Here is a 13,955-nt window from a genome sequence, read left to right as displayed (position 1 = left end):
GCAAGATTAAATAGTAAAGACTTATCAATAACCTAGCACTTTACAGATTTTAGGTTAGCAGCTCACTTAGGTTTATTTAACAATATTATTCCTATGATCTTATCGCGAAATCAAATCAGAAAATAATCAAGAACACAGAGTAATTGACCTAATAGCAATCCTATCAGATGACAAACAATAATCAAGGAAAACTATGGAATAAAACTCATCAAACAATCCTAAGCAATCATATGCATCAATTAATTATAAGCAAATCTTTTACTAAATCATAAAAAACATAACTTAAATAAATCCCAAGTCAAATCAAAACGTCAACGTAAGTTCATCATAAGCCTAGACAGTCTATAACGTTTAGCCTAGCATCTTAAAATTAAACGAAACAAACAAACAAGAATTCATGGTGTAAATTAAACGAAAACGAAAGAAACAAAAGATAAAACCCGTGTTCTTCGTCTTCAACTATCACGCGCAACACCAGCTGATTCTTCGACTCCAAAGCTGCTGAAAACTCTTCTTGGTTGCCTCGGGATTCACCAAATTCGGATGTGGGGTTAAGGTATGATTAATGGTGAGTTTAGGGGTCTTTATATAGGCAACAAGGGTCTAAAAATAGGTTTAAGACGGTTAAACAGGAAGATTCTGGAAGTCGGGCACCGTTAAACACCCGCCGCGCTGCGCAGCGGGCTCTCCCTCCCCCGTCACACGGCGCACCGGCCCAAGGAGGTGTCTGGTTCGGTTCACTCCTGGTTCGGTCCGGTTCGTTTCCTGACGCGTCGGTTCTCCGGTTCGGCTTGTTTTTGCTCGTTTTTCGCCCTCTTTTCACCGGAATTATAACCCGAAACCTAAAACATAAAACTAAGTTAGTAGTATACAAATCTTTCAAGAAACCGACCAAAACTAATAAAATATTAGATAAAATATACACGGGATTCATGTATAATAAACGTTGTATCAAGGGTATTGCAAGCCTAAAAGATACATTATCTCTCTGATTATTTCTCATTGTAAATTTGATGCTATACTTTTAAAATACTCATGCTATTGATAAAAAAAACAACCAGAAAGTTCCCATTGACCATCTATTGATGATAGTTCAACATTAGGAGCTGCCAAACCTGATATCCAGATGAGGATATTTGGTTTTTGTCGATGTACTTGTCTGTGCGTGTAGTATTGCAGTATACTGGTAATTATCATATCTATAAATTTTAAACTTGACTTTGAGAATTCTAAGTATTTAACTATTTTTCAAAATTGGAGCCACGGACATGAAGAAATACTTCAACTGAAAATCACGGACATCAAAATAATACCTAAATTAGAGATCACGGACATCAAAAAATTACCTCAATTGGAGATATGATGTGCTGGAGGTGGATGACCGCCAAATAGATCAATTCATAACATAAGGCCACGGGGTATACTCTCACCCCAATATTAATTTTGATGACATGACATTTTAAAAATTGATTAAATCACTCCCCACTTGTGTTATATTTGTTAAAAATGGGTCATGGATTATGTTTTTCACGGGTTAAAAGGTAAACAACAATAAATTAAATTAGGGGTGAGATGAAGTTTAAATGATTAAATCATTTCCTTTAGATGAGATAGAGTGAAAGAGAGAAAAATGAGTAGTGTAGTGTTTATATGGAGAGAGGTTAGAATACCCCATGGCCTAACATCTACATTTTATTTTTGAAATGTGAATGTTCTAAAATTCCCAAAATGGTACAATTATAATAGGAGATTTTATTTTCTGTCCCCTTAAATAAAAGTTTCCAGAAATTTCCCATACAAACACGTTTTTGACGATGTATTAGGCCTTAACGCGCATTTCACGACCTGTTAACCTACAACGCGTGTCTTTCACGGCATGTTAATGCGTCTTTCACGACATGTTAGTCCTATTAATTGTTTTTTTAATATTATATTATTATAATTAATTTAATACATATTTGTCATTTCTTTTATGACTTGTAATTGGGGGTGTCAAATGTAACCCATTGGTTGAATAGGTTGTAATAAAATGTATATAATGGGTCAAGCTAAAAATAGAAAATGATTGAAACGGGTCAAAACGGGTTGGCATTTCTTGAACTTTTTTATTTATTTTTTTATGGAATGAGAGAAACTTTTTAGTTTTTTTTTTAAATTTTTTAGTTTTTGATTTATATTTCAAGTTACGATTTTTTAATTGTTTCTTTTGAATTTTTTAATGAGGGGTTTTGAAATTGGTCAAAATTGCTTGAGATTTCAGAAACCCCTCACTAAAATATTCAAAAAAATAATAATAATTAAAAAAATCATAACTCGAAATATAAATTATAAACTAAAAAAGTAAAAAAATAAAAAATAAAAAGTTACCTCCGTTTTTCACGTTACATTAAAAAAAACCCTCAAGAAATGTCAACCCGTTTTGACCAATTTCAATCCTTTCTTTTTTAGTTTAACCCATTCTGACCCATTATATACATTTTATTACGACCCATTTAACTCATGGGTCACATTTAACACCCCCTACTTATAATGCATAAAGTTTTATAAAGTTCCAAATATATCGTTGAGACTTATTTTATCTATGTGTTGACATAAATTTTACTTAAAAAGAGACTGGTCAAATTTTTTAACATTTATTGAACATTTTAATATCATTTTAACACTCGGTTTTGAGTAAAATTTATGACAACATGTAGAAAAATAAACACGTCTTTATTACAAGTTATAAAAAAATGACAAATGTATTAAATTAATTATAATAATGTAATATTAAAAAACAATTAATAGGGCTAACATGACGTGAAAAACGCGTTAGAGACCAACATGTCGTGAAAGACGCCAACAGGTTGTGAAAGACGCGTTAAAAACTAACATGTCATCAAATACGTGTTTGTAGAAAACATTTCGGAAAATTTTTGTTTAAGGGATCAAAATTAGAATCTTCAATTATAATTGGGCCAGTTTAGGAATTTTTATTTCTTAAATCATTCATTTAAAACGACGTCACAACAATCGGCTGTTGATTATCTCCAACTCCAAGAATTCTAGTATTTAACGTAAACAAGCCAGAACACTTCCAACCTCATCAAATCAAAAAACATCACCTGTCGCTCTGTCTGTTTCCTTATTATCTCCAAACATGGCTTCATCATCAACTCATGATCACTACCACCAACAACAACAGCCATTCCCCACGGCGGCCCCACCACCAACACCTTCCACCACCCTACCTTCCACCTCCGACTCCGCCGCCACCGACCTTCTTTCCCGCCTTCTCCATCGTCTCCCGCCGTCCTTATCCAACTCCGCCACCACTCCATTACTCCTCCGCCGCCGGTCATCACTCGCCATCACCACCACTACCACTCCACCGGCCATATCTTTCACCGACCTTAAATCATCCATATTATCAAACCTACCTATAGTATCCGAACTTGGATTCTTTCAACTCACAAACCACCCTATACAACCCGAACTCACTAACTCGGCCGAGTCTGACTCGGTTGAGATATTTAACCTTTTAGCCCACCAGAAGCAACAATATTTTCCGAGACACTGGCCGCTGGGTTTCGACGATGATGATGACGATGACGGTGATGCCGACTCGGTGTTTCTTGACTCGGTTTGCTCGACTGAGTCAACCGACTTGACTCTGACTTCGCTGCGTGAGTTTACCAAGGAAATGGAGAAAGTTGGGTTGGCGGTTGTGGAAGCGCTAACGTGCGCCGTGGGTGTACGGAGTCCGGGTTTGGATGATCCGGGTGCGGTTCATTCTTTGATGTGGATATCGGATGTGAATAGTGGTTTGGGTGAGAAGATGGTCGGGTCGGGCAGGTTTTACCCGTATGTTGTCGGGTTGCATTATCATATGAGTAAGCAAAGTTGTAACTTGTTGACGGATACGGGTTTGGTACCCGTGTCATGTGAAATGGGTTCTATATTGGTTACCATTGGAGACATTGCTCAGGTGAAAATGAATATATTTCCTTTTTACATCAAAATCTTTTTATCTAGTAACATTTTTTAGTGGTTTTTTTTAGTTTTTATATTTTATAGAATATTATTCTATCACTAAAAAAACCTTTTTAACCAATTTTTTTACAATAAATGGGTTCGAATATATTTTTAAAATAATGTTGGGTTTGCTCGTAAAAAAAAAAAAATAAGTTCGCTGGTTAAATCGTACATATAGATTATATATGAAACCAAAAATTAATCGGATTCTCCACTACGGGCCTAACTTGTTGACATTTAATTTATAGTGTAATTAAAATTTTTAGTTTAATATTTTGAACGTGTTAAATGGGTTTACATGTGGTAATCAAATCTTAATGTTTTATGAAGTTTGATATGTAGATTACATGTGGGCAAATAAACCAATTAACCGAACTAACCCGAAAATTGAACCGAAACCGAATCGATTTGAAACCGGTTTGGAACCGATTGAAATCGTAGGTTCGGAACCGGTTTGTAGTTTTTTCCACCAAAACCGGTTCCAAACCGGTTAACTGAACCGAAACCGGCCAAAACCGGGCAAAAACCTGTCAAAACCCGAACCGAAACCGATCAAAACCCGAATCGAAACCGATCGTAACATTGTAAGAAACCGGTTTCAACCCGAACCGAAACCGATCATAAACCGGTTTGAACTTTTGTTGACCAAACCGAACCGGTTTTAACCAAATCGGTTTTGAGTTTTAAACAGATTTGATGTAGATTGTAGACAAATATGAGTTATACAACTCATCTGCGGATTAGCCGGATAGATATGTTTAAAAAATGGTGAAGGTCTTAACTTGGATTCCATAATTTAAGAGTTGAAATTTGAAAAGATGTCTTATTTGAAATTATTATTTTTGTGACATAAACCCACTACGTGATTTAAATTTATGAAAATAGAATTTAGTGCTTGCGGTTCTGTCGCCTGTCGACCTTGATATATCAAATATATCAAATTAAATAAGTTTGGTTGGCTTTACTAATTTTTAGATTATTTTTTATTAAAATACAGATTGTGGCTTGATAGAAAATCATTTGATGGGGCTCTTGAAGTCTATTTTTTGTTTAATTGTCATAAAACGCGGTATTATATATGAGATTATTTCTGGGTGTGACATGATATTGATTTGGACTTCAAAACGTCCCATTTTTGTCATTTTGTATGATTTTTATATTTTAAAAATTCGGTGCCTAAGAGTTTATGTTTTCATTTCACGAATTAAATAAGTTATCTTTTTTATTGTATAGGTATGGAGCAATGGAAAATTAAAGAACGTGAGGGGAAAACCGAGTTTAAGCATTGAAGAAGGCAGCGGCAACTCAAGTTTATCTATGTCACTATTGGTAACATTGCCGCTAGAGAGCACCGTCTCTCCTCTTTCTCTGAAGGTGGAGATTGGTTGCGCCGACCTCACCGACAACTGCAATAAAGATGTTTATGAAAAGTCTAAAGAAGAAAGATTGTTCAATTCATTTTCTTTTGAAGATTATGCTTGGAGAGTTTATCATGAAAGAGTTCCTCTTAAAGACCCCTTGGATAGATACCGGAACAAATTGTGAGGAAATTTGTGTGAATTTGATACCATGTGTGTTCTTTTTTATGAAACATTATATAATTTTGAGGTGATGGTATCCGTTTTTTTGGTTATATAAAAGGCGTACTTTGCTTTCATAAAAAGCTGAAAAGCTGACTTGTTTAAAAAAAGATATAATGAAATATCTTTTTTATTCTCTTTATGTTTCAAAATGGTTTTTTACATTTTAAACTTTAAAAAGAGTGGTGCAAAGCCAGCTGCCTTTTGCTATATGAAAAGAAACCTAAGAGTAATTATTCTTGTGTGTATGTTCTCCTGTTATATGTTTATGTGTGTTTATAGACCGTGGTAAAGCTTGAGCTCAGGGCCGGTTTTTGGGGGTGGCAGGGTGATCGACGGTCACAGGCCCGACATCTCGCTAGGTCTGAATTTTTTTTTTTAAATTATATGTATTTTTTTAAAAACATTATGTATATTTAATGTTTAAACATAATTACATAATTACTAGCTTGGTTTAGTGGCAAATGAGTATTGCTTACAACCAAGAGATTACGGGTTCTAACCTCACTCGAGACATCTTAATTCTTTTTTATACAAAAGTTTTTTACACAACCCAAATTATAACCAAGTAAGTCCATATAAAAATTAAACTGTTTAAACATAACAAAATACTCATTTACTTAAGGCCCAAAAAAATTTTCGTCTTCGGCCCAAAATTTTTTTTGCTTTTTCAGAGCCGGCCCTGCTTGAGCTTAGTCATAGCGGTGACCGAAGTCATGTACCTAAAAATTTTCGGTTCGGTTTGGGGCGGTGATTCGGTTCGGGTCGCCGATCCGGTTTTGGTCGGGTCAAATAATATATTTAAATATCTAATTTTCTTCATTCATACAAATGATTGTTCTTATAATAAATAATAATAATAATAATAATAACTAGATAATTTTTTTAATCAACAAACACCTAAAATATTCATGATAATACGACAGGAAGGATGCGGTTACTCGGTGTTGCGGCGTGTGTGGTGTCTTCAAGGTTGAAGGTGTTGTCCTGTGTGTGGTGGCTAGTGGTCTCAAGGATGGTGGCCGACAACAGCGGACGACAGTGCTTGCTTAGTGGTGACCGGTGGTCTCCAATGACTCGATAAGGCAGTGTTTGAGTTTTGAACCGAATGAATGGTAGATGATTTCCAAACCCTAACCCAATGACAACCCCGGTTTTTTTTTGTTGTTGTTTTAACAAGTGTATCATTATTACAAATTAATAGTCCCCTTCAATCAGTTTTATAAAAACAAAGCTTTTAGTATTTAACTAGTATTTGTTTATACAAATACGAGGTTTTATATGTATAAAAAAATCATACGCTGGGGTATTATAAAAAAATACTTTAGTGGTGACCAGTAGCTTTTTAGAGAAATATCTCGGAGGTGACCATGCTCAATACCTATAAAAATTGTTGGACAAAAATCACGAAATTTACCTATTAACCGAAAAAACGGCAGTGACCGGGGTCACCCCCGGTCCCCTTAAAGCTTCGCTCTTGTTTACAGAGTTTTGTGAATGATGGTATTTTAGGGGCTGTTTGGTTTACCTATTAACCAAAAAAACGGCAGTGACCGGGGCCACCCCCAGTCCCCTTAAAGCTTCGCTCTTGTTTACAGAGTTTTGTGAATGATGGTATTTTAGGGGCTGTTTGGTAGCCTCATAGCAATCATTAACAGACTGCATTTTAATGGTTCATAGCCTCTTAATGGTTAAGAGGTATGCTCTTAACCATTCATACTTAAAGTTATAACTTAACAATTGAAAGGCATATGAACCATTAAGACGTAGTCTCTTAATAACTGTTAAAACCTTAGTCATACATTGGAAAAAAGCATTTGATTATCAAAGGTTGGATCTTGCCTTTTTAAGTGTTGGCTTGTTTGGAAGAAGGCATATGAACTGATGCAACAAACAACGAAGAAAAGGAAGGTAATACAAGTTTTGACTTAATTCGTTTTAGTGGACTTTATTTTTATAGACAATTATATGGCCCAACTAAATATCATACACGTTTTTCTTATTTCTTGGCCCAATTTAGTAAATTATTTTGTATTACTTGGCCCAATTTTTTTTCAGATAGTTTAATAAATAAAAAAATTATTTATATATTATTTTCGTTTATAAAAGAATTTATTTTATATTTTATATTTTATATTGTTATTTCATATATTCGTAAACAAAAGAAAAGAAAAAAATCAAAAAATTTGTTGAAGCCACCGTTCAGGCGGATTTAACGATGACTTTAACGAGTGCCCAGTCAACATTGCATGACACAATATTATAAATGAATTCAGAGGATGAATTCAATGAAAACACATATTCATACATTCTTACGTTCTATAAAATCTTAGGCAAAACAACATTTGCGTGTGACCTTACATTCCGGCACTAAAAATCTTTGATAATAAAGTAACTCGAATGCTCTGTAATTCATGACAGAAAACTTAATAACTTAACGTAATATGATGCATTTATATTTTTATTTAATATAATTGTTAAACAACTTGAAGTTAATTGAATATAATACATTATCTCATACATGTGACGTGATTGTTGTAAGTAGGGGTGTTAATCGGGTTAATCCGATTAAAATTTTTGGTTAATCGAGTCAGGTTAATCGGGTTTTTATACATAAATAAATCTAACCTGAAGAAGCGTGGATCGACTCACTGGTAGACGATCTACTTTCCTCGGGTGTGATTATACTATTTCACCAATGGTTTTCTTGGATCTGTGTTCTTCCACCTACAAAATGAACAGCACCGTCAACTTACCCCTCAGAAAGGGACAGAGGGGTCCTCTTTGGGGTAACCCTCCGGTGTGAGAATAAGTATTTGTGGGAGAAGATAATAATATCAGAGTAAGGAAATCTGGGGAGTATTGCTTAATAGCTGAATACTCTGTAATTTGCTGTGATTGTGTGTGTTACTGACTGTAACTGCCTGTGAGTGAATGTGATTGAATAGGATTGAATATGTTACTGGCTGTAACTGTGTGTTGTTGGATGATCTTTTCCTTGTGGAGTTGATGCTGTATTTATAGTGCTAGGGTTTCCACTGATTGGGCTCAGCCTTGTTGGCCCCCTCCAATTGCTCTGCGCCACGTGTCCTCTGGGACACCTGGTGCTTTCTCATTGGTTGTAATCACGTGGTAGCACATAGGTTATGCTGAGTTGTCCGTCCTTCATTTGGCAGCTGTCAACATCAGCATATTCTTATTCCTTAAAAAGATACCTTCTGGAAGGTTGTCTGACGTGCACAATCAAGGTTGCCCTAATCCTGATTTGGATAAGGACGAGGTTGATTATGTGTGATATGCGCCAATCCTGAGGATGCGCGAGGTCTTCTCTTTATTCTCACGCGCAGATGTTTCATGCGCAGATGTGATATGCACGAGCATGTGATATGCGCCGCGCGCTGATGCGCCACGCGCATATGTGATATGCGTGAGCATATGTGATGCGCGAGCATATGTGTGCCTGGGCATATGATGCCTGAGCATGTGTGATATGCGCCATGCGCATAGGTTTTGGCTTTGTGACTTCGTAATGTCTTGATTTCAAGCCTCTTGTCTATATCTTGTGGTTGACCCGCCTTGCTCGGTGTTGAGGCGGGTACATACCTCTTCAAGCCCCCCCAGTCTAATGTGTGTCTTGTCTCGCGCGAGCGAGGCAAGATAGATATTAGACTTAACAGTTTGTTTTTTTAGTAGGGGTTTGTCTTTTTCTTCTTATTATTCACCGTTGCGCGAAATTCTATCCTTTTGGTTGCAAACGAATCGTCCCTGTACGTGGTTGGTTATTGCTGACGTGGGCCAGTGATGGAGACGTGTCAGGCCTTTCGTGTGCTCGAGGTGCTACAGTTGCCTTTCGTGTCCCCTCACATGCTGTCAGGGACACGTGTCGCGCTCGCGTTGGTCCGTTCCTGCGAGTGGTGGCGCGTGAACTCTGGCAGCAGCCGTATAGTTTCCTTTCATGTCCCCTCACACAGTGTCAGGGACACGTGTCGCGCTCGCATTGGCTTAGACCTGCGAGTGGGGGGCGCGTGAAGTCCGTTCAGCACCAAAATTTCTCTCTCCTGGGCCTATAAAAGCCAGCCCTTAGAGTTTTTTATCCTTCATCTTATTGTTTAATATTCATAGCTCTTTTTCTTTCTTTCATTCTATTCCGATTACCGTTTTCTGCTTCTAGGTTTCTGTTCTTCAGAAGCATCCTCCGTTCGTTTTTACACTTGTATGTCTGATAGTTCAGACCACACAATCTCCCCCATCCATTGCCGTAGAAAATCGTTAGTAATGTCTACATTGAAGAAGACCGGCAAGGGGAAGAAGGCTGCTGAGGTCTCATCGGAGGAGGTAGGGAGGACCAAGGCGGTGAAGAGGTGGAATGAAATCCCCTGCAAATTGAGGCAGGCCGATCTTGACAGCCTCATCGCCTCTCAGGGTTTTCCCCCTCTGTTTGGCTGCATGTTGCCTGTGGCCGGGCAAACGGCGGCGGACCCGCCTACCGGCTATATATCCCTTTATAGCCATTTTTTCACCCACTGCAACCTTCGTCTCCCGATGACAAGGTTTGTGGGTGCACTGCTTAAATTTTATGGGATTCATATATCCCAAGTCCATCCGTTTGGACTTGTGCGCATGACTCACTTTGAGTTCATGTGCAAATCCCAGCGCGAGGAGCCCACCCCTCGGCGCTTTCAGTATTTTTACAAGCCCAAGATCCAAGATTCTTGGTTCTCATTTGTTCCTCGCAGTCAGAAGGTGAAGTGCTCCACTGTTTCATTCAAGAGCCTTCATGACTGGTCTGAGAGGTTCTTTTACATAAGGGCTGGTGTGATCCCCATCCGTATGACCATTGGCGCGCGATATCTTCTGCACCTGCGGATGTGGGTGTCCTCAAGAACCCAACTGGCGCCTGGGTTAATAAGCTGACCGCCGAACCATCCCCGCCAAGAACATTTGTGAGGAGGCGCTGGTGGGGGTTGGTATGAGCAAGAGGTGGGCGGACAGCGCGCTCGAGCCCGTTATCCAAGTCGACGGGTTGTGTAAGTTATTCTCATCGCTTTACTTCTGCGCGAATATAATTCTTTTTGCTGATATCATTTGACTTGTTTTGTGCAGTCACCAAGGAGTATATCCATGCCGCCTATGATGAGCACATGGAGGGTGGATCCGTCGCGCTCGGCGCTGGGGAGGTTGGTTTCCCTGATCGCTTTGATGACATGTTCATCCCTGTTGATCTGGGATTTGTCTTCGATAGCGATGCGCCTGGTAAGCCTTTGTAGTTATGCATTTTCCCTTATAATACCAAATTTTGCTAACACTTCTGTTGTGTGTATTGTAGATGCGCTCGAAAACTACGAGCTGGAGCTCGCGGAAGAGGAGGAGGAGGAGGAGGAGCCGCCCCAACTAAAGCGTAAAGCTAAGGAGAAAACTGGCGCAGGTGGCCAGTAAGAAGCAGAAGAAGGATGATGCCCCTGTTGTTCAGGATCCTCCTACTAAGGCGGGGGGATTTGGGAAAACCCAGGAGTTTACCACCAGGGTTTCCTTGGCTTCCCTGCCTCAAAAAAGTGGGCAGACCTCCTGTCCACTTGAGATATGGTGGCGCTACCTCCTCCCTTCTCGCGGCGGAAAAGGGAAGTGGTGTTGCGCCTTCGAAAGGTATATTTTGCTTATCCTTTGCTTATCTTTTATGGTTCTATGAGCGCGATTCTGATAGAATTACTAATGAATCTTTGCTCACTCAAATTTTTGTAGAGCCGGCGACAGCGCAACAAGATGCCGAGGCTGCGCCGGAGGTCGCTTCGAAGTCCCCCGTTTTACCCTCAAAGAAGGGTAGAATGGACTTCATGGCGATGTTCGCTTCGCGAACGGAGTTGCGCCAAGGTACGTATTTCGCTCTTTTTTTTCTGACTTTCTTTTAGATCAAGTCATGAACCATTTCTTTTTGTTGATTTTTTCATAGAAGCTGTAGCTGGCGTACAAGCTTCTGGCGGCACTCCTGGCGCCGGCGCCAGCGCCGCTGGCTCTGCTCCTGCTCCTGCAAGCGATGAATCTCCCCTTATTGGGATTACTAAGGAGCAGGAGGCCGTTTTGCGCGCCGACCTGGCGGCGTCGAGACCTCCCTCACCTCCTCCTGCGCACAGCCCTCCTCGCGAGACTGATTTTGACTCTAGGTCGCAGGAGAAGAGGCCTATTTCAGAGGAGGATGAGGAGGTTCATGCTGAAGACTCCTACGGCGCCCGCGCTAGCCCTGCAGCGCCACGAGGTTTCGCGGCGGAGCCTTCTCATGTGGCTGGCGCTGACTTTTCTGCTTCATCCCCGCAGGTATAGGTTGTTTTTTGCTCCGCTGCGCGGACTTCCATCTTAATGTTTTGATGACTTAGATAATTTCTTTGTTTTTGCAGGAAGCCGATCACACTTACCGCCCGAGATGGAATATTACTGAAGACAGCACCTTTCAGTCCATGGGTGTTGTGTGCGGAATTCTGGGCTCATGCTGTGCCTCCATCTGAAAGGAGGTTCCAGGAGGACCGCGCTCGCGACGACCTGCTCAACGATCATATGTTTGCTGGGTCGGCCTTCATTGCTGCCTCCCAAGAGCTTCGCTCTGATTACGTTAAAGTACGTGATGCTCTTGCGGAAGCCAAGCAAGAGGCTAAGGTGTCTGCTTGGCATCTTTCTGATGCTCGCGAAAGAGCTGAGAAGCTCTAAGCAGAGCTCAGTGAGAACCGAGCCAGTGCTCAGCGCCTTCGTGAAGCGCGGTCATGAGCTTCAGGCGGCGCGGGAGAAGCTGCAGGCGGCGGAGGCGGACGCGGCCAAGTACGCGCGCCGATGCGCGCGACTTGGAGCTGGAGGCGGAGACGCGTGACCAAGCTCTTGTCCAGTCTATCACTGAAAAATCATCACTGGAGAGTGAGGTTGCGCGCCTGAAGAGGGAGCTGGCGGGCCGCGCAGACCGATAAAGATGAAGCCCTGGCGACGGCAGCGTCTAGCCAGGAGGCACTTGATGCTGCGCGGGCGGAAAAAGAAGAAATCTTGGCTGGCAGCAGCGTCCGACAAAGAGGAGCTGAAAAAGACTAAGGAAACTGTTGAGTTATTAAACTCTCAGGTTCCTGCCCTCGAGACGTCTGTTGCTAGCCTCGCGCAGGATCGCCACTGGCTCATCTCACAGGGCATGACTCGTTGCGCTTTCGCGATGAAATACTCAGACGAGTTTCAGGCCCTTGTGATGGACTACAACGCTGCCGCGCGCTTGGTGGGGCGAGCTGAAGGGTTTACGGATGGCTATGAATATGGCATGTTGAAGAAGAACCCATCCGAGTACCCCTTATCAGAGCTCCGCTGCCTGCGCGGAGATGGCCGCGATGGGGGAGAAGTATATGAATACTCCCATTCCCATCCTTGCGCAGGTATTTTAACCTTAATGAGATTACCTTGACTTATTTTCTAAGTCTTTTTGTACTCATATTTTCGCTTATGATTTGCAGATATCCGCGCCTGCTGACCAGCCCGATCTCGTCGCGCTAAAGAAATTACTTGACGAGTGCTGAGGGGGCTGGCGGCGGCGATGATGGCGAGGCGAATGCTGGCGTTGCTAGCGGCTCTGGCGTGGCCAAAGGATCCGCTCCTGACACTGTCGTGATAGAAGACTCCATTCAAGACGAAGAACTTGACTATGGTCAGTTTGGAGATGACGAGGAGCAGGCTGCGCCAGATGCCGAGGGCGATGATGAGGATGATGAAGAGGCTGATGTCAACGTGGAGACTTGAGAAGCCCTTCATGTTTTTTATTTTTATTTGTAGTTTGTATCTCATCTTGTAAACTTGTAAATTTCAATGCTTTTGAATGAAATTCTGTTCTTTCCCTTCTTCGCATCTTGCGCATTCCTATTCATCTCTTTATATCGCATGTTTGCTTGTTGAATATAAGATATGCTTGCACGTTGGAATAAGAACAAGGTTGTAAGGAATTTATTATACTTAACCCTTGCCATATTGTAAGTGATTTTGCCATATCTTGATTATGTTGACACGTGTCTTGGCGCTTTCATTATTCCTCTTTTGCGCGACGTTATCGCGCGTTTTATGGAATTATGAGTTTTTTAGCCTTTACGCGTCAATGTGTTACTCAGATATCCACTACAATTTCATGCGCGACCCCAACCTGAGACCTTAACAACTATGTTTTGGCATTTTGCTTAGCCTTAGTTGTGTTTAGGTTTTTTTATGGTCAGGCTGCGCAGCATGTAAGATGGATGTTGTGAGTGATTTGAGCTAAGGCTCACATTATTGGGCTAAGGCCCTGGCGTTTTAGAGTTAAGACTCATTAACGCGTTTGAGCTTGAAGCTCGCGCATGTATGTGTTACTTCGTTTTA

At 40.7% G+C, this 13,955-nt stretch overlaps 1 protein-coding gene across 1 annotated transcript; it reads left to right on the top strand.

Moving 5' to 3' along the window:
- Nucleotides 1-3,139: 3,139 nt before the first annotated feature.
- On the top strand, nucleotides 3,140-5,562 carry LOC143594729 (gibberellin 2-beta-dioxygenase 4-like). Its single transcript, XM_077073967.1, has 2 exons — nucleotides 3,140-3,967; nucleotides 5,248-5,562. Exons 1-2 carry the CDS (start codon nucleotides 3,140-3,142, stop codon nucleotides 5,557-5,559), a joined length of 1,140 nt encoding a protein of 379 aa, XP_076930082.1. The 3' UTR covers nucleotides 5,560-5,562.
- Nucleotides 5,563-13,955: the final 8,393 nt, after the last annotated feature.

The sequence above is a fragment of the Bidens hawaiensis genome, unplaced genomic scaffold, assembly GCF_021521415.1.
Source record: "Bidens hawaiensis isolate Kalapana, Puna unplaced genomic scaffold, B.hawaiensis_p1.1 tig00044120_1, whole genome shotgun sequence".
NCBI lineage: Eukaryota > Viridiplantae > Streptophyta > Magnoliopsida > Asterales > Asteraceae > Bidens > Bidens hawaiensis.
Note: the sequence above shows the minus strand (reverse complement) of the source record. Positions and strands in the feature narration are given on the sequence as shown.